This window comes from Patagioenas fasciata, chromosome 20, assembly GCF_037038585.1.
Source record: "Patagioenas fasciata isolate bPatFas1 chromosome 20, bPatFas1.hap1, whole genome shotgun sequence".
Classification (NCBI taxonomy): domain Eukaryota; kingdom Metazoa; phylum Chordata; class Aves; order Columbiformes; family Columbidae; genus Patagioenas; species Patagioenas fasciata.
The window spans coordinates 12,052,425-12,074,789 of NC_092539.1; the positions used below are offsets into that span (position 1 = coordinate 12,052,425).

Sequence of the window (22,365 nt, forward strand, 5' to 3'; positions counted from 1 at the left end):
CTTCAGCATTGCCTCACAAAGGCTGCTTTTCTTTTCATGAGGACTGGAAGCAGAAGCATCTGTGCACTGCAGGGAAGAGCACATGCGTGTTCTATCCAAGGCTGTTTTACAAAAGGAGATTTAGAGAATGGCAATGAAGTAATGCAACTGCCAAGGAGTAGGGAGCAAAAACGCACAGACAGAATGAGACGGCATGGGATTTTTTTTTACTAAGGCAGTAACATATATAAATATAGATGTACACATACATACCTGAAATTAAAACCTAACAAGCTTGCATGTCTAAATTCAACATACTCTGCAATAAAATCATTCTTCAATTTCTAGTCTCTCTAATATGCATTTAAACTAAAAAGAATGTATATTGAGAAAATTTCCATAAACCACTGAAATTTATTTTAAGATACAGATCTAGACTCCAATGAAAAAAAATACACATGCAGACTGAGGTATTACTACCATTTTCCATCTTCCCTAAATACTTACAGTTATAACACAACAATAGACCAGCTTCACCATCTTCATATACATCAATAGCTGCAACAAAATTAACCTGCAATGGTAATGGGAAAGGGTAATGAACAGGCAGAGGGTACTGAGGTTATTGCAACCAGGTTTTGACTAAAAAGCAATACAATCAGTTGGAGGAGTGCACAACTACAGAAAAAAGAAGGGGAAAAAAATAAAAGTAATTTTTCAAGTGCAGCCTCTTTTGTGATTAATTTTCAGGATACTCTCAGGATAGAAATCAATTACTTTTGTCTTCAGTTCTGTATAGTACTCAATATTCAATACCACGCCCACAGTATAAAGCAATAAAAACTTACATAACTTATTTGGCCATGTGAGTTTTGGGAAATGGGGTGATTTCAGGACAACCATGAATCAACATGATATGCTAACAATAACAATTCTTTTCAAAAAGGGAAATCCAAAAAGCTCAATTGCATGTCATGATTAGCAGAAGGATCAGATGCACCAGTTACTGGTTCAAAACCACTAACGCTTACGGAGGTCAATAGGGATGTACTTAAGAATTACTGAATAGGCTGAATTTAGAAACTGAGAATCAATGCTGGATGAAACACATTATTTTTTACATGGCATAGGCCACATAAATTCTCATATTTTAACTCTGTATTTGTCTTTTACAGTTAGATTAAAAAAAAAAAAAAAACAAACCAGCCATAAAAATGTAGGGTATCTGTTCAGGAAATGAGACTTTATTAGGGAAGTACGTAAGATTACAATAGACAAATGCTTCCCAGACCACAGGTACTACTTAGGAAAGGAGAGGGGCTGGACATCAATTAGATTAACAGCTCTTTGACTTTCCTTTGTACAATAAGCTAGATGTTCACCTCTTGACTTCAGATTACTGTATGTATCAAGAACTGTTAAACAGACCTGGAAGTTTCTATATCTGCACCAAACCCATTTTGACCCATCCTTTGTAGTGACTGAAATCCATTTCTGCTCTGTTACCCGTGGAAATAATTTTGTGTCCCATTTCAATATCACAAAAATCAGTGGCGCAGCTCATATTAATTGTCTGCTTTGTTTGTGTTCTTAAAGGAAATAAGGATTCCTAGGGAGAGGAGGAACAGGGGCTTGGGATGGTGGTGCTGCTGTATTTCTCCATCCCCATTTGTTACTTGTAGCTCCTCCTCATCCAGATAAAGACAGATTTTCAGTGCTCTGGAGAAGTTTACACTGTATCACCCACACTAGGAGTGCCAAACCTCTTCATCATCAGATCTGAATAAAAATACAGATGACTTAAAAAGAAAATAACCTACCAACAAGAACCATCAAATAAAAAGAGTAGTCACGTATCTTATTATGAGGAAAACAGTCAGTTTAAAACAATGACAGAAAAATATTAACTGTGCACAGGATGCACTGAGTGTGCAGGAAATTATGTTCACTGCAGTTCTGTAAGAAAATAGTTTCAATGATGAAAACTTACCTTGTTTGTTTCAACATGATGCAATCTATAGGACTCCCCAGTACTCTCATTAACTAAATCAAACTGATGCCGATACGCTACACAGATCATATTGTCACTTTCTCCAGTAGGGCCATCCACCAGCGTCATAACCACTGGAGGGTCAGAAAGGCATATTTCCTGTAATGTAAATAATAGAATTATTCTCTTTTTCAAGCTCCTACTGTGGGTGCTGCAGGTACTTCATGAATTTCAAGGGATGTGCTCTAAGCACAGACACATAATAAAGTGTGATGAGGAGCGGCTGAGGGAACTGGGTCTGTTCCTCCTGGAGAAGGGGAGCTGAGGGGAGACCTCGCTCTCTGCAGCTGCCTGAAAGGAGGTTGTAGCTGGGAGTGTGTTGGTCTCTTCTCCCAAGTGGCAAGTGACAGGACAAGAGGAAATGGCCTCAAGCTGTGCCAGGGGAGGTTCGGATTGGAAAAAATCCTTCACGGAAAGGGTTGTCAGGCACTGGAACAGGCTGCCCAGGGCAGTGGTGGACTCACTGTCCCTGGAGGGGTTTAAAAGGCATTTAGACGAGGTCCTTAGGGACACGGTTCAGTGCTAGAGTTAGGTTATGGTTGGACTTGATGATCCAGAGGGTCTCTTCCAACCAAAATGATTCTATTATTGTATTCTAAGAACAAGCAGAAACTTAATTAAAAAATCTGACAGATTTCTTTGGCATATATATGATGGAACTCTGTCATACAGCTCCTCATTTTTGTTTGTCTAGTGGTTCAGGGAGATAAAAATGCATGCTCTTTGTCTTCCCCCCCATCCCTATCTGAGTGCTGCCCAGCCTGTTAAGGTAATTAGTTATTAGATTACACATACCCGGATGTACTGGAACTCCTCTACTGGAGATCCAGATGACAACAGCAGAGAGCTGCTGGTTAAAGTGTTGTGTGGATTGTATTTCTTTGTGACGAGAAGTAGTTTGTTCCGAATAGCCACAACGATCCTCAGTTCACTGCCATGGTGAGTATTAATGGCATACAAATGGCAGCCTGTGGAAATAATGCTCTAGATTTTAAGATTTGGGTTAGGGTCTGCTTTTTTTGTTCTGCATTTGTACGATGATTAGTACAGTGGTGCATGACTTGGCAACGCAGAATTACAAACCTCCCAGTAGGACAACATTAAATTGTAGAAAAAAGACAAAAGGTTATGACTCTTGAAATCTGTTTTTCCCCTTACTCCTTTTGCAAGCAAAGGCTAAATACATGGATTTTCACTATTGTGCAGCTTGCAGCTTTCCAAAGCAGCTTGCTTCTTAAGATCAGAAAATGTTTATATTTACTGAAATAATCATCAGCACCTGAACTAATCTAAACAGTACTATTTAATGGAGATTTGCCAGTGTTCCTCCACCTTAAAATGCCCTTTATTTCAGTCTCACATCCTTGCATAATTCTTCTCATACTCTTCAATCCTGAAAGCTACATATCTATTTTTCTCTAGAGCTTTTCATCAGCTGTGATTGCCAAGTAACACGGTATTTTTACAAAGTTCTGAAGTGCCATGCTGGACTATAATAGACTTATTTTCACATATCAGATAAACGAAGTTTGAGAATTGACTGTCTAGAGAAAAAACTAAAGGTGATCACCTACCATTGCCTCAAGGCAGCTAATAAGCCCCTGGCAACCACAGACATCATACCACAGTGGATGTTTTTAAACACAGGATAATAACATCACCTTTTGTTCTCTCCAGTTTGTTTTCTCTGCAGTCGTGCTTGCTCCTTATCGTTTGCTTTGTTTCTATATATTTTTTGACAGCACTGAGTCTGAAGACAAGGAGACGAGAGTCTTTTCCTGAAGGATGAAGAGACCAGGAAACAAGTTAAACAAAAGATGTAGTAGTTTGAATTAATACTTCCAAAGAGAAGCAGGATCTAACAAACAGAGCAAAGCTGCAACATGATAAAAGATTGCTTATGAACTCTCTACATTTTCCAATTCCAGTAACCTATGCCTTCAGTTCAGCAGCTGAGCTTCCTATCAGGTAGTGATGCAGCAAAAATTTACGTTGGAGCTTCAAAACAATTAAATGTATGCTATTTCACAAATATACAAAATTTTGCAAGATAGTGAAAATATAATAAACTACACAGCAAGAGTATTACACATAAAGATCCTGCCCCTTCTGTGAGCATGTTCACTTTGTGAAATTCCATCACAGTCTGTTGTGTCAGAAAGTATCTCATTGAAAAAGTGCACATTTTATGCACATCTAGTACTTCCAAATGAGGTTAATAAAAGACACATTGTCAGTCCAAACAACATTTAAGTTCTTTTATATCAGAATCTTCAAGAAAATGCACTCTATAGCACTAGGATGTGGGGACAGTTAACACAATAAATACCAATAAAACACATTTGCTAAAACAGTGACAGCATAAGTAATTTCCCCTCATTTTTGTGCAACTGAGTAAACATATAACTCAGTCAATCAAAGTTCTGAATGGAGTCAAATCCAGTTGGCAGGTGGTCACAAGTTTTGTTCCCCAGGGCTCAGTACTGGGGCCAGTTCTGTTTAATCTCTTTATCAATGATCTGGATGAGGGGATCGAGTGCACCCTCAGTAAGTTTGTAGACAACACCAAGTTGGGTGGGAGTGTTGATCTGCTGAAGGGTGGGAAGGCTCTTCAGAGGCATCCGGACCGGCTGGATCAATGGGCTGAGGCCAGCTGTCTGAGGATCAACAAGGCCAAGTGCCGGGTCCTGCACTTGGGTCACAACAACCGCAGGAGCGTTACAGGCTTTGGGAAGAGCGGCTGTAAAGCTGCCTGGCAGAAAAGGACCTGGGCGTGCTGATCGACAGCAGCTGAATATGAGCCAACAGTGTGCCCATGTGGCCAAAAAGGCCAACAGCCTCTTGGCTTGTATCAGGAATAGCGTGGCCAGCACGACTAGGGAAGTGATCATCCCCTTGTACTCAGCGCTGGCGAGGTCCTACCTTGAATACTGTGTTCAGTTTTGGGCCCCTCACTACAAGAGAGACCTTGAGGTGCTGGAGAGAGTGCAGAGGAGGCGACAAGGCTGCTGAGGGGCTGGAGTACAAGTGTGATGGGAGCAGCTGAGGGAGCTGGGGCTGTTCAGCCTGGACAACAGGAGGCTAAGGGGAGACCTTCTCGCTCTCTGCAACTGCCTGAAAGGAGGTTGCAGCATGTAGGGTGTTGGTAGCTTTTCCCGAGTAGCAAGTGACAGGACAAGAGAAAATGGCCTCAAGTTGCACCAGGGAAGGTTCAGATGGAAACATTTCTTCATGGAAATGGTTGTGAAGCACTGGAACAGGCTGCCCAGGGCAGTGGTGGAGTCACCATTCCTGGAGGTGTTTAAAAGGCATATAGATGAGGTTCTTAGGGACAGTTTAGTGCTAGATTTAGGTTATGGTTGGACCTGATGATCTTCAGGGTGTGTTCCAATCAAAATGATTCTATGATTCTATGATTTCCAAAGAGTGTTGACTTCCAGCAATGGCCGAAGAAAGACCGTATGACCAATTTCAGGCTTGCCTTCAAGGAAGCACCAATGAGCATTTAGGGATTTCACCATCCCCTAGCCTTTAGAAAATAAATGCAGTTGGTGTATACGCTCCCCTATTCTAAATGAGGCGTCTAATACACTTACCACTGACAGACACAATGCCTCATGAGATATACATACCCAGTACCAGCCACAGTCATATGAGAGTCGAAGAACAGTGACCTCTCCTACCTTTGTCTGTTCGAGCAATCAAAAGATCCAGAGCTTCCAACACATGCATCTGTTTTATTTGGAGTGTTTTATCAAATACTTGCACTGATGGTTGACCATCTAAAAAAGAAACACACATATGTATTCAAATTCCTGCCAAAATTTGCTAGTCATTGGTTTTGACTTATTTCTTTCTTGTAATAAAGGGCTTGTTTTTTTCTTACAAAAATGAAAGAAACCTGCACAAAGCTGCTATATATGCCACAGCATCATAGCCAATACTTCCTCATGGGAGAGCTTTCTCATTGTCACGGATCAGATTATGCAACTGAAGCCTAAGAAGGACCTTCCTTTGGAAAGTTTGAGAATTATCACCAAGAACTAACTTCACTCCCTCAGACCCACTGGCCTTAAGCAGCACAGAGAAGATAAGGGGTCAAACTAGCAATAGCATTGCTATGAAAGAAGCAAGGTCTCATTGTCTTGTAAGCCTTGGGCTTCAGGCTCCCTATCATCAAGGGCTAAGCAATCCAGACAAGCCATTTAAACATTCCTTGAGCTTGGATGTGACTTCTTAAGTCTTTTCAGATGGTCAAGAAAATAACATCTGAAATAAGGAAAACATTCCAAAATCTGCATTAACATTGGCTCCCCAATATGGCTTGATTCTGGTGCAGAGAGAATGTTCGCAACTAGGTTACATAAATGTAATAAATTTACTTAGATTGGTAATTATCGCTGTAGGTGAAGACCTGCTAACACCTGAACAGAACTTGTGAACATACATTTTCAAGAAAATGGTCAGATACATAAAAATGGACACAAAAACACTGGATCATTTACTAACCATCTATTAATAAGATGCCAGCATCTGTAGAAACCAGCAAGGACTGGCCCCAAGAATCTGCACAGACAACCTCATGAGGAAAATTACTGCAGAAAGACTGAGATTCCCAAGGCTATGAAGTAACATAAGGGATACATATTAAGTACACTAAGAAATACAGATCACACAGACACAGAATGTGATGGATAATGGCAAGTAATAACACATAAATACTTTTGGCAGGATACATTTCCAAACAGTATATTTTCTAAATCTGCAATATCTAAATTTAGTTAATTTTCTTGCAGAGGAAAAGCTCTCAGTATTCATCAGGTTTGGAGACTAATAAGTATAAGATGCATTCCTAAAGCACTGGAATTAAAACACATGCAGCTGATAGTCAGTGCAAACCTAGAAGTACTTAAAACATGTGTACCACCATGCATATTCAATTTGCATATATTTTATGGCTCGGTTTGCAATGTTCAGTCACTAGCACACTGTACAGTTAAAACTGCCTTTCTGCCAAATTGTTCTTTGATGAAGCGTTCTCTGTACTTACCTCCCAGAGTCTGCCCCTCCTCCCCAAATTAAATATTAGCTGAAGTCTCTGAAATTCCAGAAGCGTTTCTGAAGCTTCTGTATATAAGATGCATGCAGAAGAGTGCAGTTTGCATCTTTCACTCCCTAATGCCCTTGAAAAAAATCTGGTACTACAGGAAAGAAAAACATAACTGAATTTTGTTTTAAACTTGATGCAGAAGTTAAAATAAAATATGACTGCATATGGAAAATGTAATTCTCGTCAAATAATATAAAAATATCTACTCTTGCTTTAACTTAAGAAGTGCTTCTGCCTCCAGGTTCATCCTTTATTAATTCAATATTGGATGCAGAGTCACTTTAACACTATAGATTTCATCCTTGCTGCTACAGCATCTAATTAAAAATAAATAACAGTATGCAGAACTGATATGCAATGCCATACTTCATACAATTAATTTTTTTCATAACTCTCAGGCGGGTTCACTCACCTCCTTTTTACAAAAGCTTGTGGTTGCCAAGTTAGCAGTGGCATCGCCTTTCATAGTGGTTTTCAATTTCAATGCCTAATACAAACAGATGTTTTATTTAAATTGAGTTTTTGTTGCCAATACCCAAGCTAAAGACTATAAAGAAAGGACAACTGAGGACTGCAAAGTAACTCCAGTTTTGAATTCCTGTAATATTTTAAGTAATTAGGAAAGAAGTGAAATTCTGTATATCCTAAACAAATCAGGATATACATGAATGAATGAATCAGTAAAGGACTGCTAGGTATCTTACCAGCCAAAACATATGTTGGTTGGGTTTCTTTGTTTTTTTTTAAATGGAAACTCAAAATCAGAAAAGAAGTGTCAAGAATAATAACAGAGAAAAGCCTCCGCCTCAAATCATACTAGCTAGTCATCCACACAATTCATTCTATAAGCTAACTGGATAGAGAATCCTTTTATTAATTATACAATCCTGCCTTTCATTTGCACAACTTCAATAACAAACCATTAAGTCGGGGTGCCAAGGACACACAGTCACAGTATGACAAATTCTTCAACTAGAAGTAACTAGAAGCGAGCTGATTCTGAAAGGGCTAAGAACTCTATAGAAATATTGTTTAAACATAGTTTCAGTGAGATACACAGTAAGTCTGATTAAGGTATCCTATTCACCTTCATTGCTAACCTTTACAGCAGTGTTACTATAAAACGATGACACATGGAATTGTCACAGCATTCCTTAATGTAAACTTTAGAAATTACCTAAACCAATTTAACTGCCCTGAAGTTTGCCTACCATCATGCATGGTCTGTGAAATGGCAGTAATCACCTGCAGGCACCATTTACACACGTGCATTAAGCATAGCTGTCAGCCTACAGAGACACACAAAATACTTCATTGCATTAACATTTTGATTTCATTCCGCCAGTCAGTAGAGATCACCCTAACAATAAAGAAATGAGTTGAACATACTGCTGAGCCACTCATCAGTGAGTTTTGTTTACCATCTAAAAACTCAACTGACTACAACTAAGGGACGGACACATTCACAGAGTTTGGCAAGAATGATTAAGTCTTGGAAGTCACGTTGAAATGTGTTCAAGCCTACACTTTGTAACTTAAGAAGAAATTTCTTTTAGGGAAGAGAAAGATTTAAATGTGAAAAGAAGCCCCAAGAAAAACACAAACAGTTATCTCTGAATTTTTAACCCACATATTAGGTTTCCCTTCGATGAAGACCATGCCAGGGCTGGAAGTCTTGTTTAAGAAATGGGTCCCAACTAGATTTGGTGCATATCCTTGGTATGTTTAACTTGGGTGCAAGGAGGGAGGGAAGTCAAGCTTACAGGTTTCCATACTTTCAATAACCATGTTTTTCTCCAACTTCTATAAGGTAATTAGTAAAGTTGAGAAATAAATAATTGGTTACTTCTGTCTGAATATTCCAAATGCATTCACTTGTTTTTTTCTCCCCCCTAACACCTGCCTGGAGTGGGTAGCTCTTTCAGGGTGGCTGGGGAAAGGGTGGGCAAAGCATAGAGGAGTAGATTTTGCAGCCCCACCAATGCAAGCTTCAGCAGCCCTGAGACTCCTCTGTACCAGCTCTCAAAGATCTGTCTCCACTCTATACTTTTAATCAGATCTAGAACTACTCAAGACTCATCCACTCTTTAGCTTACTGACTCAGATTAAAAAATGGGAGTGAAGGGAGGAGGCTTGGGTTGTGGTGGGGGTGGGGTTTTTTTTAATTTACTTTGTCTAATTTTTTCCTATTTTGTTTTTCTGCTCTGTTAACTCCTGCTGAGTTAAATCAGCTCAGAAAAGAAGTATTCTTAAGTAGTAGAACCATGCCACCAGTCCAGGATCAAGAAGAGACAAGTGGGAAGGGACAAGGGAACTGATGAGCACAGCCACTGTCTTTTTTCCTGCTGCAATGAACTGTCAGATCAAACCAGACTATCTAAATTATCAGGAAGCTTTAGTTGTCATGGAATCAAAAAGTCAATAAGCCCACAGAAGACGGGAGTCAGCACCTGATACGTTCAATGACATGGGGCAACCTCTGATTTATCAGAAACACTGTTGAAACTTCTTCCTGGCCAAAATGGGGGTAAATAATTTCTAAGAAATTCGACCTTGATAGAGGAAATCCATGAAAGATTATGTTTCTCCAAGGCACAGAAAAAGACAGAACACTCTTCTGCTTGAAGACAGAAAGAACCTGCTGCACGAAGCAGGGAAAGAACTTTAAGATTTGATCCTAAGGTGTGATTTGTCCAACCTTCCTTTAGCACACATATTTTATAAATATTTGTAATTATGTTGTGTACCTCATGCGTTACAAATACTTGTATTCAACTGGCCTCTGGAGGTGGTTGACAGAGATCGGAAGCCAAATAGTCCCCTTGTATTCCAGGAGGAAATAGCTGGTGACTTACTGAGCCATCTGGATCCTCACAAGTCATTGGGACCAGACGGGATCCATCCTAGGGTGATGAGGGAGCTAGCAGAAGAGCAGAAGAGCTCGCCAAGCTGCTCTCCATCATCTTCCGACAGTCCTGGCTCACTGGGGAGGTCCCGTACGATTGGAAATTGGCGAATGTTACCCCAATCCACAAAAAGGGCGGCAAAGCTGACCCTGGTAACTCCAGGCCTATCGGCCTGACCTCGGTGCCTGGCAGGGTTATGGAGCAGATCATCTTGAATGCAATCACACAGCACCTTCAGGATGGACAAGGGATCAGACCCAGCCAGCATGGGTTTAGGAGGGGCAGGTCCTGTCTGACCAACCTGATCTCCTTTTATGATCAGGTGACCCACCTGGTGGATGAGGGGAAAGCTGTAGATGTGGTCTATCTAGACTGCAGCAAAGCCTTTGACACTGTCTCCCATAATATACTCCTGCAAAAGCTGGTAGCCCATGGCTGGGTTAAGAACTGGCTGAAGGACAGGGCCCAGAGAGTGCTGGTGAATGGGGCCGCATCCAGCTGGCGGCCAGTCACTAGTGGTGTCCCCAGGGGTCAGGGTTGGGTCCACTCCTGTTGAACATCTTTATTGATGATTTAGATGAGAGGATTGAGACCATCATCAGCAAATTTGCTGATGACACCAAGTTGGGCCGGAGTGTGGACCTGCTGGAAGGCAGGAGGGCTCTGTGGAGGGATCTGGATAGACTGGAAAAATGGGCCGATTCCAATGGGATGAAGTTCAACAAGGCTGAGTGCCGGGTCCTGCAGTTTGGCCACCATAACCCCCTGCGGTGCTCCAGGCTGGGCACAGAGTGGCTGGAGAGCAGTCAGGCAGAAAGGGACCTGGGGGGACTAATGGACAGGAAGCTCAACATGAGCCAACAGTGTGCCCAGGTGGCCAAGAAGGCCAATGGTGTCCTGTCCTGTATCCAAACTGCGTGGTCAGCAGGACAAGGGCAGTGATCCTTCCCCCGTACTCTGCACTGGGGAGGCCACACCTGGAGTATTGTGTTCAGTTCTGGGCCCCTCAGGGCAGGAAAGAGATTGAAGTGTTGGAGCGGGTCCAGAGAAGAGCAACAAGACTGGGGAAGGGACCTGAACACAAGCCCTATGGGGAGAGGCTGAGGGAGCTGGGCTTGTTCAGTCTGGAGCAGAGGAGGCTTAGAGGTGAGCTCAGCACTCTATAGAACGACCTGAAGGGCAGTTCTAGCCAGGGGGGATTGGGCTCTTCTCCCAGGCAGTTAGCAATAGGACAAGGGGGCAGGGGCTTCAACTCTGCCAGGGGAAATTTAGGCGGGATATTAGAAAGCAACTCTTTGCAGAGAGAGTGGTCAGGCATTGGAATGGCTGCCCAGGGAGGTGCTGGACTCGCCGTCCCTGGAGGTTTTTAAACTGAGATTGGCCATGGCACTTAGTGCCATGATCTGGTCAATGGACTGGAGTTGGACCAAGGGTTGGACTGGATGAGTTCTGAGGTCTTTTCCAACCCAGTCCATGCTGTGATTCTGTGATTTTTACCTTAATGTAGCTTAAACTAATGCAACGCTACAAGATTGTTTCTGAGCACAGAGAACTGCAGTAAGTCCTGGCATAACTCTGCAAGCTAATAAAATTCCAACACAAGGGGCGACGCAGTCTTTATCAACATAGGTGCATACCTCCTAAAGTGATCCTACCTGACCAAGTCGGACAAACTCTGCTTGCCGAGCTTCCTCTTTTTTCCGTGTTGATTTTGGGGACTCTGGTAACACATCACTGAAGGACCTTCTATTGAGCATGTTCTAAACCAGAAAACATTTATTTTTTTAAAAAGAACCAAAAGTTTTCATAATCTTTTAATCTGAGTTAACTTACTGTGATATCATTTAAATTTTCTGTCTTTTTAAAAAAATATTTTCCTGTAGTGATGAATCTAACTGCATAGCTTCTCAGAGAACATTTTACTTTCCAATTTGTCATAGTTTATCACTGTCATGTTCTATACAATCATAACAAAGACTGCAGATAGGAATAAAAAGATAAAAAGTAGATGTATTTAGCTAAGAGAAATAAACAGTGGAAAAATAGCACCTCAACAATTTTAGAAGTATTAAATGTCTTTTTAGTTAATTAAGAATCACCTGAAGAATGTCTTCATCATCTGAAATGAAGTTATCTCACTGTTACTCTAGGCTAACAATGATCCACATTCACACACGATGGAATGAGTAAGTGTAGTTTTTATGGTGATGAGGCTAATACCTGTATTTGCAGAGCCTAAATTTCCTAATCCCTTGCTGCAGGTAAGCTCATACAAAGCATGATATTGTTTGGCTTCTCTCGTTTAAAAAAAACCCACCATGAGTAGTCCTACCCTGAAAGGACTTTGTCAACTTTCATATGACTGCAAAACAAGTTACATGACAATTGGTATTTAGCCTAGTGCATAGAATTCAGTGCTCATTAGTATTACAGTATTTTAAAGTAACAGAACATTCAGTCTCCTAGTGAGAACAAGAGAGCATGTGAGGGATACACAGACTTCTGACTTACATTTACCTTGTGTAGATCAGGCATCAGGTCTTGGTATAAAGAGCGGATCAGCATGTCCAGAGTGCGTTGACGTTTCTGAGAAAATGTTGGCGTTTCCAATGTGGCTTTTTCCCCATTTATTACTAAAATATTATGGAAAAGAAGATACATTACCTAAATGAACTTTGACAACTTCCACTGACTCTAAATTGCCTCTGTACAAAAATACCTGTTCTCCCCTTAGTAATTTAGAGTTGCCTCCTTTCTGCATGTTTTTTGGTGAATAACGATCCCTTAAGCTTAACAGAGAAAGTTAGTCACAGGAGAATTCTACAAGACACCCCAATAACCTCCTAACAAAGAAAATTAAGTACTAAACCAATTTAAATGTGCAAAATGAGTTATTTGTCAAGTTCCTGTCAGGTAAGCATCTAACTGTAATCCGTCCCTGGAGGTTTTTAAACTGAGATTGGACATGGCACTTAGTGCCATGATCTGGTCAATGGACTGGAGTTGGACCAAGGGTTGGACTTTTCCAACCCAGTCCATTCTGTGATTCTGTGAAATCCTTTAAGAAAATGCAAAGCTAAATATGTCTGCACACTCTCTATATGTCAGTTTGTATCTAATAGTCTGAGAAGCATAACTGCATAGAAATCCAGTTTTTTGTTAATCTGACTGGAAGAGTTTGATGGAACTGCCATCCTACTTGTGCTACAGATTTAAAAAAGAAATCTATACAGAGCAGCAGCATACACAAGAAAATGTGTTTGCATTTTAAGCATTGTGAATTTCAATTTATTAAATCACTTACTAAAAAAGCGTTTCTAGCAAAAGAAAAACTGACTTACATTTCACTAACACAAAATTCCTGAATTCCTGGTGATTTGTAAACACAGGTGGGGACGGAAGGGGAGGCCCAAAGAGAGGAACACTTTCTTCTGAAAATATTTTCAGCCTATTGAAAGAACAAATATCTATATTGAAAGTCACATTCAAAATTCACTATTTTTATAGACATTATTCAAAACAGAAGAAACTGGAAGCTGTTGTCTGTGTTTGTCTTAGGTAAGAACTCCCACGGGTCTAACAAAAAACACTCACTTTGAATTACTCACTTGAGCAAAATTCTGGTTCCTTTGCAGAAACTAACCATTACAACAGAACTTTGCAGTTCTACTTATTGAACAATGCTTTTAGTGACACCTGATTCTTTCTGAATAATAATGGTTTACTACAGCTGAATCTATATCTTGGGAAAAGCAAACTCATTTTCACTGAGGAAGAGTCAGAACGACTTCCATGACAGCTGGATCTGCTGAGTTCTTTTGAACCATAACAAATATTGCATAGCAAGAATGAATGGCAGGCACAAACCCCATGCATATGACATGCTCAGCAAGCCATAGCTTCTTTAAGGTAAGTAACCATTCCTTAGTATTTCAAGTGACAGTCTGCACATTTTTCATCACTGTAGGACAGCAGTCGAAGATCTTCCAAGCAGCATGCACAGCTGACACAGGTTGCAGCAAGTTAAGTGGTAAAATTATAGATTCAACCCATCTCTACTGTTATACAAGCCAGTCAGAATTTGCTTGCCCAAAGACCCAGCAGTGATTTACTGGTGCTGAGTCAAATGGATTCCGATTGATTCATCCAGTCTTTTTTCATTAAAAATTAGAAATTGTGCATACAATCTCAAATGTAGTATTACATTTGTATGAATATTGATCATTCTAATACCATGTTCACAGATTCAAGACACAATTTCAAAGATGCCCTATGTCTATCTTATTCCATCCAGGTAAAAATAATAATTTCTGACTCCACTGAATGTGAAGTGCTCCTTGGCTAGAGCAGAATGAGTTAAGATGGGGAAAAGCACAACAAAACTGATCACTGCAGATGATTTCAAGCAGCATTCATAAATGGAGTAGGTGGAGCTGCAGTTACACAAAAAGCACCAAATTCTTACTGCTAATGATTAAATTTTGGAGCTAGGCAAGAAGGTTTAGTCAGTCCTGTTTCTCTGATATAAAGAGCTCCAGTAACCTACTTTGCAGCAAGAAGAACAGATCCTTAGATGACCATGAAGATTGCTCTGCTATGAAGTATAAAAAAACTTCCAAAGCAAGAGAGAACTTATCTATGTTGGAATGGTTGGAACCATGTGACTAGATCTGAGCAGCAGCTTCTGAAACCACGGACCACAGTTGGTACCAGTGGTCTATACTGTGCATTGAGGGAAAGGCTGAAAGAATGTCTTCTGTACTTGCACTGTATTTCTTAGCTGTCAAAGTGGTATGGGTTGTTCAAAAAAAGCACTGGTGCCAGGTGATCAGCTCCAGGGATTTTGCTGGTCTCTTCCACAGTCTGCCTGCATCTTCAGACTTCTGGAACTATCAATGAAGGAAGAAGCAAAACTAATCCATTGAAGGACCCTGTCTGTATTCCTGGAAGCCATTTCCAAGTTCAGTTTCTTTCTTTCTACTACAAGCTAACTGGCAGTTCACCTCAAAGGAGCAGACCCAGTGTCGCCAGCCTTCAGCTCCATCCTACAAATGTGGGGTAGAGTGATTTGCGGTCAGTTTAAAATTTTGCTAAATAATAACTAATGCCATGCAGGCTCACACAGCCCTTAGAAATTCACATTGATTTCTCTCTTCCATCTTGCAAGTTTTTGAGTGTTACAGACATACACACATTCCAGTTAAAGGCATATTTTAAGTTTCATGCCCTGAAATTTCCTTCCCAGTACTGAATAAACCAAACATTTTAGTTCGCTAATATAAATTCTTTAGCCATGAGAGACTTCTGCATCTAAGTTGGCAGTGATTTCAAACCTAACCAATCTTCTCCTCAGGCACATATCCAAATGAGAACACAATTCTCCCATTTCTTTTTGACCTAGTGTAAATAGTAAATGACTTAGCGTACTTTAAATAGAAGAGAGATCACTACAGACATTGCTAGTACTTTGTAAAGGAGAAAAAATAATGCTATATCTACATCCTATAAAAGAGCTGCAGCACATACTTTTAGCTAAAGGGTGACTCTTTTATTTCTCTTTACTGCTTATTTGGTTCAAGCCCAAGATGAATCCCTCCAATGGACTCTGAAAAAAGACATCCCACTGTCACTCTGCTTTTTCGAGACTGCAAGATATCTCTGGAATCTCCCCACTAATCTCAATACAATAGTTGGGATTAATTATTTGGTTAGAGCCACTTTGTTCATTAAAGCCAGGGCACGAGGCTGCAAAAATCCTTGCTTTTCAGATTTTGGTGAGACTGAACAGACTTATACTTGTACAGCATATGCCTCCAAGTGTGAGTGTTCCAAGGCTAACTGAAAAACAGATGAAGAACACATTATTTACCAGCAAAATTCCACTAGGTTTTAAGTATGTGATGTCAAACTGTACAAGTACTCTATTAAGATCCCTAAAAATGAACTGGTTTGCTCAGCTACAACTGAACCCAGACCTGCAAGGATCTGCAGTCCACGGCTATCGCACCACCACATGAAATAACTTTCATCATACCAGGTAGTTCACTATGTCATTCATCTCACCAGGTCAGAATGTCCCAGGCATATCTTCCACCCTTTCGTCACATTTCATTTAAAAAGTAGTTTTGTTTTGCCCCCTTAGCTCATGCCTGTTCCAGAATTTCATTTTTCTGATGGTTAGAAACATGCAACTTATTCATAGCCAGTTTACAGCCATCTGCATCCAGGTCCACATTGCTCTTCAATTTCCTAAATTCATTTGGTTTCCTGGCATGCAGACAGGTAGCCAATACAGAATGTTTTCTCATTATCTCTAAGCCATCAGAAATACAGTGTGAAGTTATTTGTTACAATCAGCACCTACCTGTAACTATCATTCTGCTTATTATATCTCACTAAGGCAAAAATATCTGTCATGCAGTTAAGGAAGTTAATCCAGTACTAATGAAGCTTGCATGTATTTTAATACATGTTTTTTCCACAGCAGATTGTAGATTTAATAAAACTAAAATGTATTAATCAATGAAATATAAAAAATATTCTAGACTGCACACATTTTACTGTTCACAAAGGAGGTCTCATACAAAATTTTATTGTTTGATCAACAATTAAAAAAAATGAGCTACTACCACAAATACAGACTTCTTGCCATTATATGAAACATAAAATGTGCTATTTACTTTAATGTGTATGTTTGATAGACTTGTGATTAAAAATGCTTTTAGCTGATAAAAAAACCTACTGATTCTGAACATCACTTATACAAAAACTTCAGTTGAAGAAAAGATTCCAATGAAATAATTTAGCTAACAGAATTATATGAGAATAGAGAGGATGATTTAAAGTGTAAGTACACAAAAATGTATTACCAGTCTTGATTCATAACTTTGGGCAAATCTGGAGGATTAAAAAAAAAAAACCAACAAAAAAACCCACCCCAAACCAAACTGATAAATCCTTATGGTTGCCTTGCAAGCTATTTCTATTGAATCGAGCAGAGGCTTCTTGCTTTGATAGATTTCCTTAACAACATCTCTAAGATTTCAGTCCTTACAAACAATGCTAAAGAAAGCATAAAAATGAATAGCTTCACTGGCTGTAGGGGTTTGTTCCAGACTGAATGAAGAGACCTTTGCTAAGAGCTGTGATCAGCAGTATTGGAGACTGCATGATAAAAAAGGCTTACAATGGGATTCACTTATTTCATTGTAATCATCCAGTGCTATTTAAGATGCTTGGAAGTATATCGCCTTGTCTCCTGCTGCTATTCCAAAAGAGGTACAGATCTCCTGTAGGCCCAGAGTCACAGTATCACAGTATGTCGTATCTGTCAGACATGTACTGACATTTCAGACATGTTGGGACATCTAAATTGGTGCTGGATGCCGTCACTGGGTAACTCAATCCTACCCCGCAGATGACACATGGCAAACCTGTACAGCAGCTATCACTGGTGTACAAGACAGCACAGTGGAATATCTGTATGCTAACTTTTCCCATCCTACAAGTAACAAAAAAGGGGTGCTACAGTATATAAGAAAGTAAGCACAAAGCGCAAGTACAGATCAGGTGAGCTTTGAGATTTACCACATCTGACACAGATCCGTGTCAACATCCAGTTTTCTTGCAGACACCGTTATCCCTGGCTACTGTCAACTGGAAATCTCAGGAAGGTGATACAACTCCATCAACCAGCCGAGGATCACTTAAAATTACTTAAATGATAACACGCTGTTATGCATTTAGGGCACATCTAACCCTCCAGTTCATTACGACAGCAAGGAGAGATGAACCTCAAAATGTTTGTCAAAAATTGAAAAGAGTGAGGTGTATCAATTACACCATAAAAAGTCCTCCTAAGAGCAATAAAGGAAGAATTATTCCTTTTTTATTAACATTGACACTCTGATGAAGTGGCACGCTGACCTGGTAAACATTTCTTATTAACAATATTCAGGTTCCTCTAATATCTTAGGATTTTTTTTTTTAATTGTGGAATTCTTCTTGTTCTAGTCACTTCCTTTAGAGTAGAAGAGGTTAATATTAAGAGTTTAAATCTAAAAAGTAAGATCAAGCATGGACAAAACTAGCAAGAAAGTTCCAACAACAGTTAGCCTGAGAACTAGGTTTACAAGTCATAAACTTTGTGATAATTTTTTAAAACTCTGCAACAGAGCATGGATAGAAATAAAAGTTTTCTTATTTTCATCAATTTTTCTTCATTCCATTCCATCTATACAAGAGATGCCAGATTGTGATCTATGTTCCAGTAGTGTGAGCCCATGATAATGCCAAGTGACTGGCATCTGGTTTTCGGAATGACATTGTCTTCAAAACGTTTTCAATCAAAAGTTTGAAAAAGCACAGGCTGCCAAAAATCTGGAGAATACGTGGTTTACAGACTGAAAGATTGAAGGAAATACATAAATACATAAAATAAAGAGCATCTAAACATTAAAAGGCATTATTCAGTAGTTAATACCAAATCAATTCACATCACTAACAGAAATGTTTTTACGAATTTATATCTTCTGAAAAAGCATGACATTTAATTTGTGAAGTGATCCAAATAAATGCCTTTAATAAAAATACGATTCGAAAATTACATTCTTGTTTTGACCTTATCTTCTAAGTGGTTCTACATAAAAATTGTTTTATGAGGCAGACTTAGAGACTCCTAGTCAAGAAGCTGAAGGTAAAAAATGCAAGAATGCAATTGTCTTTCTAAAATAGTTTTCAGTTCCATAAACAGCATGCAGGAAGGACTTAGGGAGAATTAAAAGTAATACTGACCTTAAAAAAACCCCAAACAAACAAACACACAAATCAAAAAACCCCAAAACCTAGGAAAATGTAACGAAAAAGATACGTGTAAAATGAGAGCGAATCATGGAAGGCTTGAATGCTGGAGTAGGCTCTTCACCTTCCTGAAATACGATAGTGACAATGTCATTTCCAATATGTCGCTTCCTTTCTACCTGGAAAAAAAAAAAAAAAAAAAAAAAAAAAAGACGTACACAATGGCTTCAATGACTTCAAAGACATAAATAAATACCTTAACAATTCTGTGAGAGAATGGTAGAACAATATTCCTAAACGGCAAACAGAAAAATTACAGTCAATATGACTGAAGCCACTGCCTGCCCCGAGCCTTGGCTATTCAGGTTTCCTGCTGCTGCCGGGGGAGGACGGCCAGCATCCCACTGTGTGAGCTGTGAGCAGGTGCAAGATCTGCTCACCATGGTTGCAAAACCTAAGGAGGAGGTTGAGACGCTGAGGTCCATCAGGGAGTGTGAAAAGGAGATCGACTGGTGGGGTAACTCCCCGGCGTGCCACTCAGAGAGGCTCCAGGGGGATACTCCCCAAAAGGTGATGGACCCCCTGCCCTGTCGGGCAGAAGGGGAAGACCTGAGACAGTCCCTGCCCTGTCGCTGTCGGGCAGAGGTAGAGGACCGAAAAAGATGACGAGGGTTAGAAGCAGGTTCTAGTTCAGCTCCGTGAGGAACCCCCCCGCTCCCTACCTGCTTTGCTTCCCCAGGTGACCATCCATAATAGGTCTGAGGCCCTGGATCTTGAAGAGGAGGTAGGTGAGGATGTGGTGCAAGGCCCACCTACAAGGTCACAGAGAAAGAGGCAGTTGACCCCACTCCTCAAGACCGCCTCAGATAAGAAAGAAAGGAGGGTAATTGTAGAAGGCAATTCCCTTTGGAGAGGGACAGAGGGCCCAATCTGCAGAACTGACCCTCATCGTAGGGAAGGGTGCAGTCTACCTGGAGCTCGGATCAGGGACATCACCAGGACGCTCCCCAACCTGGTGCACCCGATGGACTACTACCCACTGCTGATCTTCCAGACAGATGGGGAGGAAGCTGCATCCCGCAGGCTGAGGGAAATGAAGACAGATTTCAAGGCCTTGGGACGGATGGTAAAAGAGTCTGGGGCTCAAGTGATTTTCTCTTCCCTCCTTCCGGTTTTGGGTGACGACATGGGATGGAATAGAAAAATTCAGTCCCTAAACAATAGGCTACAAGACTGGTGCTACAGGCAGGGCTTTGGGTTCTTTGATAACGGCTGGATTTACAAGACACCAGTCCAGACAGTGATACGCGGGAAAGGTTTATCTCGCAGGGGAAAAAGGATGCTGGGACAGGAATTGGCAGGGCTCATTCGGAGAGCTTTAAACTAGATTTGAAGGGGGATGGGGCTGTAGCTGGGCTTGCATCAGTGGGGCAGCACTCTAGAGTTGATGAAGGCTGGGAGGCCCCCCATACACCCAGGGTGAAACCGGTGTGCTCAGCTCGCTCTCTGAAATGCTTGCACACCAATGCGTGCAGCACGGGGAAGAGGCAGGAGGAGTTAGAAACCTGTGTTAGGGCAGGAGATTATGACCTGGTGGCAATGACAGAGACATGGTGGGACAGCACACATGGCTGGAATGTGGGCATGGATAGCTGTGTCCTGCTCAGGACAGACAGGCCAGCCAGGCGTGGTGGTGGAGTTGCTCTTTACGTGAGAGAGCAACTACAACGTACTGAGTGTTGTCCGGGCCCGGATGAGGAGCGAGCTGAGAGTCTGTGGGTGAGAATGAAGGGGCAGGCTGGCAGGGGTGACACTGTTGTGGGTGTCTATGACAGGCCACCAGATCAGGGTGTGGAAGTTGATGAGGCCTCTACAGACAGCTGAGAGCAGCCTCACAGCCACAGGCCCTGGTTGTTGTGGTGGATTTTAACTTCCCTGATGTTTGTTGGAAGGACTACTTGGCTGGCAGGTAAAATTTAATGAAATATAACAAGGGCAAATGCAGAGTCTTGAATCTGGGCAGGAACAACCCCAGGTTCCAGTATAAGTCAGGGAATGACCTATTAGAGAGCAGTGTAGGTGAAAGGGAGCTGGGGGTCCTGGGGACAGCAGGGTGAGCATGAGCCAGCACTGGGCCCTTGTGGCCAGGAAGCCAATGGGACCTGGGGTGGGTTAGAAGGGGGTGGTCAGTAGGTCAGAGAGGTTCTCCTGCCCCTCTGCTCTGCCCTGGGGAGACCACAGCTGGAATATTGTGTCCAGTTGTGGCCCCTCAGTTCCAGAAGGACAGGGAACTGCTGGAGAGAGTCCAGCGCAGCCACCAAGATGCTGGAGGGAGTGGAGCATCTCCCGTGTGAGGAAAGGCTGAGGGAGCTGGAAAAGAGGAGACTGAGGGGTGACTCATTCATGTTTACAGATATATAAAGGGGGAGTGTCAGGAGGATGGAGCCAGGCTCTTCTCGGTGACAACCAACGATAGGACAAGGGGTAATGGGTTTAAACTGGAACACAAAAGGTTCCACTTAAATGTGAGAAGAAACTTCTTCCTGGTGAGGGTGGCAGAGCCTGGCCCAGGCTGCCCAGGGAGGTTGTGGAGTCTCCTTCTCTACAGACATTCAAACCCGCCTGGACCCCTTCCTGTGGAACCTCAGCTGGGTGTTCCTGCTCCATGGGGGATTGCACTGGATGAGCTTTCCAGGGCCCTTCCAATCCCTGACATTCCGTGATTCTGTGAAAACTATTACTTAACTATAAGCAAGTTAATCCACCAATGCCATGGTGCACACACATGACAGCTGCTTAAAGAGAAACTATTGCATATTTTTAAGTTAGGAAAGCACTCATAATTTCCATAATTAAGAGTCACCAATTGGGCATGGAACACCTAGCATTCCAAAAAAGCAAATCCACCACTTGAAATAAAAGCAAAAAACCCCTGATGCTAAGCTATTTAAAAACAATAAATGTCCCGATTGCCTTCTGTTTTCTGCTGTGATCTTGTCATCAATTTAAGGCAAAAGCATGAGAAAACTGACATGAATTTTTTTTTTAAAAGGACAATATAATTATATCATCTAATTGTATTATTATTATAATACAAATATATAATTATTGCTTAAATAAGAAAAGAGTAAAACAAGTAATTTGTGAGTAATTTGGGGTAAATAATTATGGATATGTGATGTACAGGTAAGTGTATGTGCTTATAAAGTATTTTTTTCATCATATAATGCATAGAAAGTTTCAAGTAACGGATGACAGCACATTTGAACAAGTACCCAAGAACCCACGCAGCCAGTCTATGAGAGGCCAACAGCAGCTCTTCAGAGCAAATGCACAAATCTTGCCCTTAACATGCACACACAGTGAATTTCTTTCTAGCTACATTAATTGCTATCTGAGTACAAGCTGTGTGTTACATATGCGAGTATTCTAACAATACACACACAAGTCTAATCTCCAACCTTCCTAAATTCTTTGAGGTAAGGATAACTGCAGCACTGAAGCTCTACAAGTCATCTGAA

At 41.1% G+C, this 22,365-nt stretch overlaps 1 protein-coding gene across 7 annotated transcripts in view; it reads right to left on the reverse strand.

Annotated features, from left to right (window-relative positions):
• Positions 1-22,365, reverse strand: part of GARNL3 (GTPase activating Rap/RanGAP domain like 3) — a 47,993-nt gene that overhangs the window by 8,913 nt on the left and 16,715 nt on the right. For 2 of the 7 annotated variants that reach the window (XM_071817243.1, XM_071817247.1), the window contains 13 exons: positions 19,567-19,656; positions 18,915-19,023; positions 16,410-16,455; positions 13,387-13,493; positions 12,557-12,678; positions 11,701-11,805; positions 7,552-7,626; positions 6,539-6,650; positions 5,713-5,811; positions 3,691-3,807; positions 2,825-2,997; positions 1,970-2,128; positions 487-553 (listed from right to left, as the gene is read on the reverse strand). In XM_071817243.1, coding sequence (XP_071673344.1) covers positions 487-553; positions 1,970-2,128; positions 2,825-2,997; positions 3,691-3,807; positions 5,713-5,811; positions 6,539-6,650; positions 7,552-7,626; positions 11,701-11,805; positions 12,557-12,678; positions 13,387-13,493; positions 16,410-16,455; positions 18,915-19,023; positions 19,567-19,656 — 1,381 coding nt within the window. The remainder of the gene's footprint in view (positions 1-486; positions 554-1,969; positions 2,129-2,824; positions 2,998-3,690; positions 3,808-5,712; positions 5,812-6,538; positions 6,651-7,551; positions 7,627-11,700; positions 11,806-12,556; positions 12,679-13,386; positions 13,494-16,409; positions 16,456-18,914; positions 19,024-19,566; positions 19,657-22,365) is intronic. The other 5 variants (XM_065854059.2, XM_071817246.1, XM_065854058.2 and 2 more) reach the window with 3 other exon arrangements.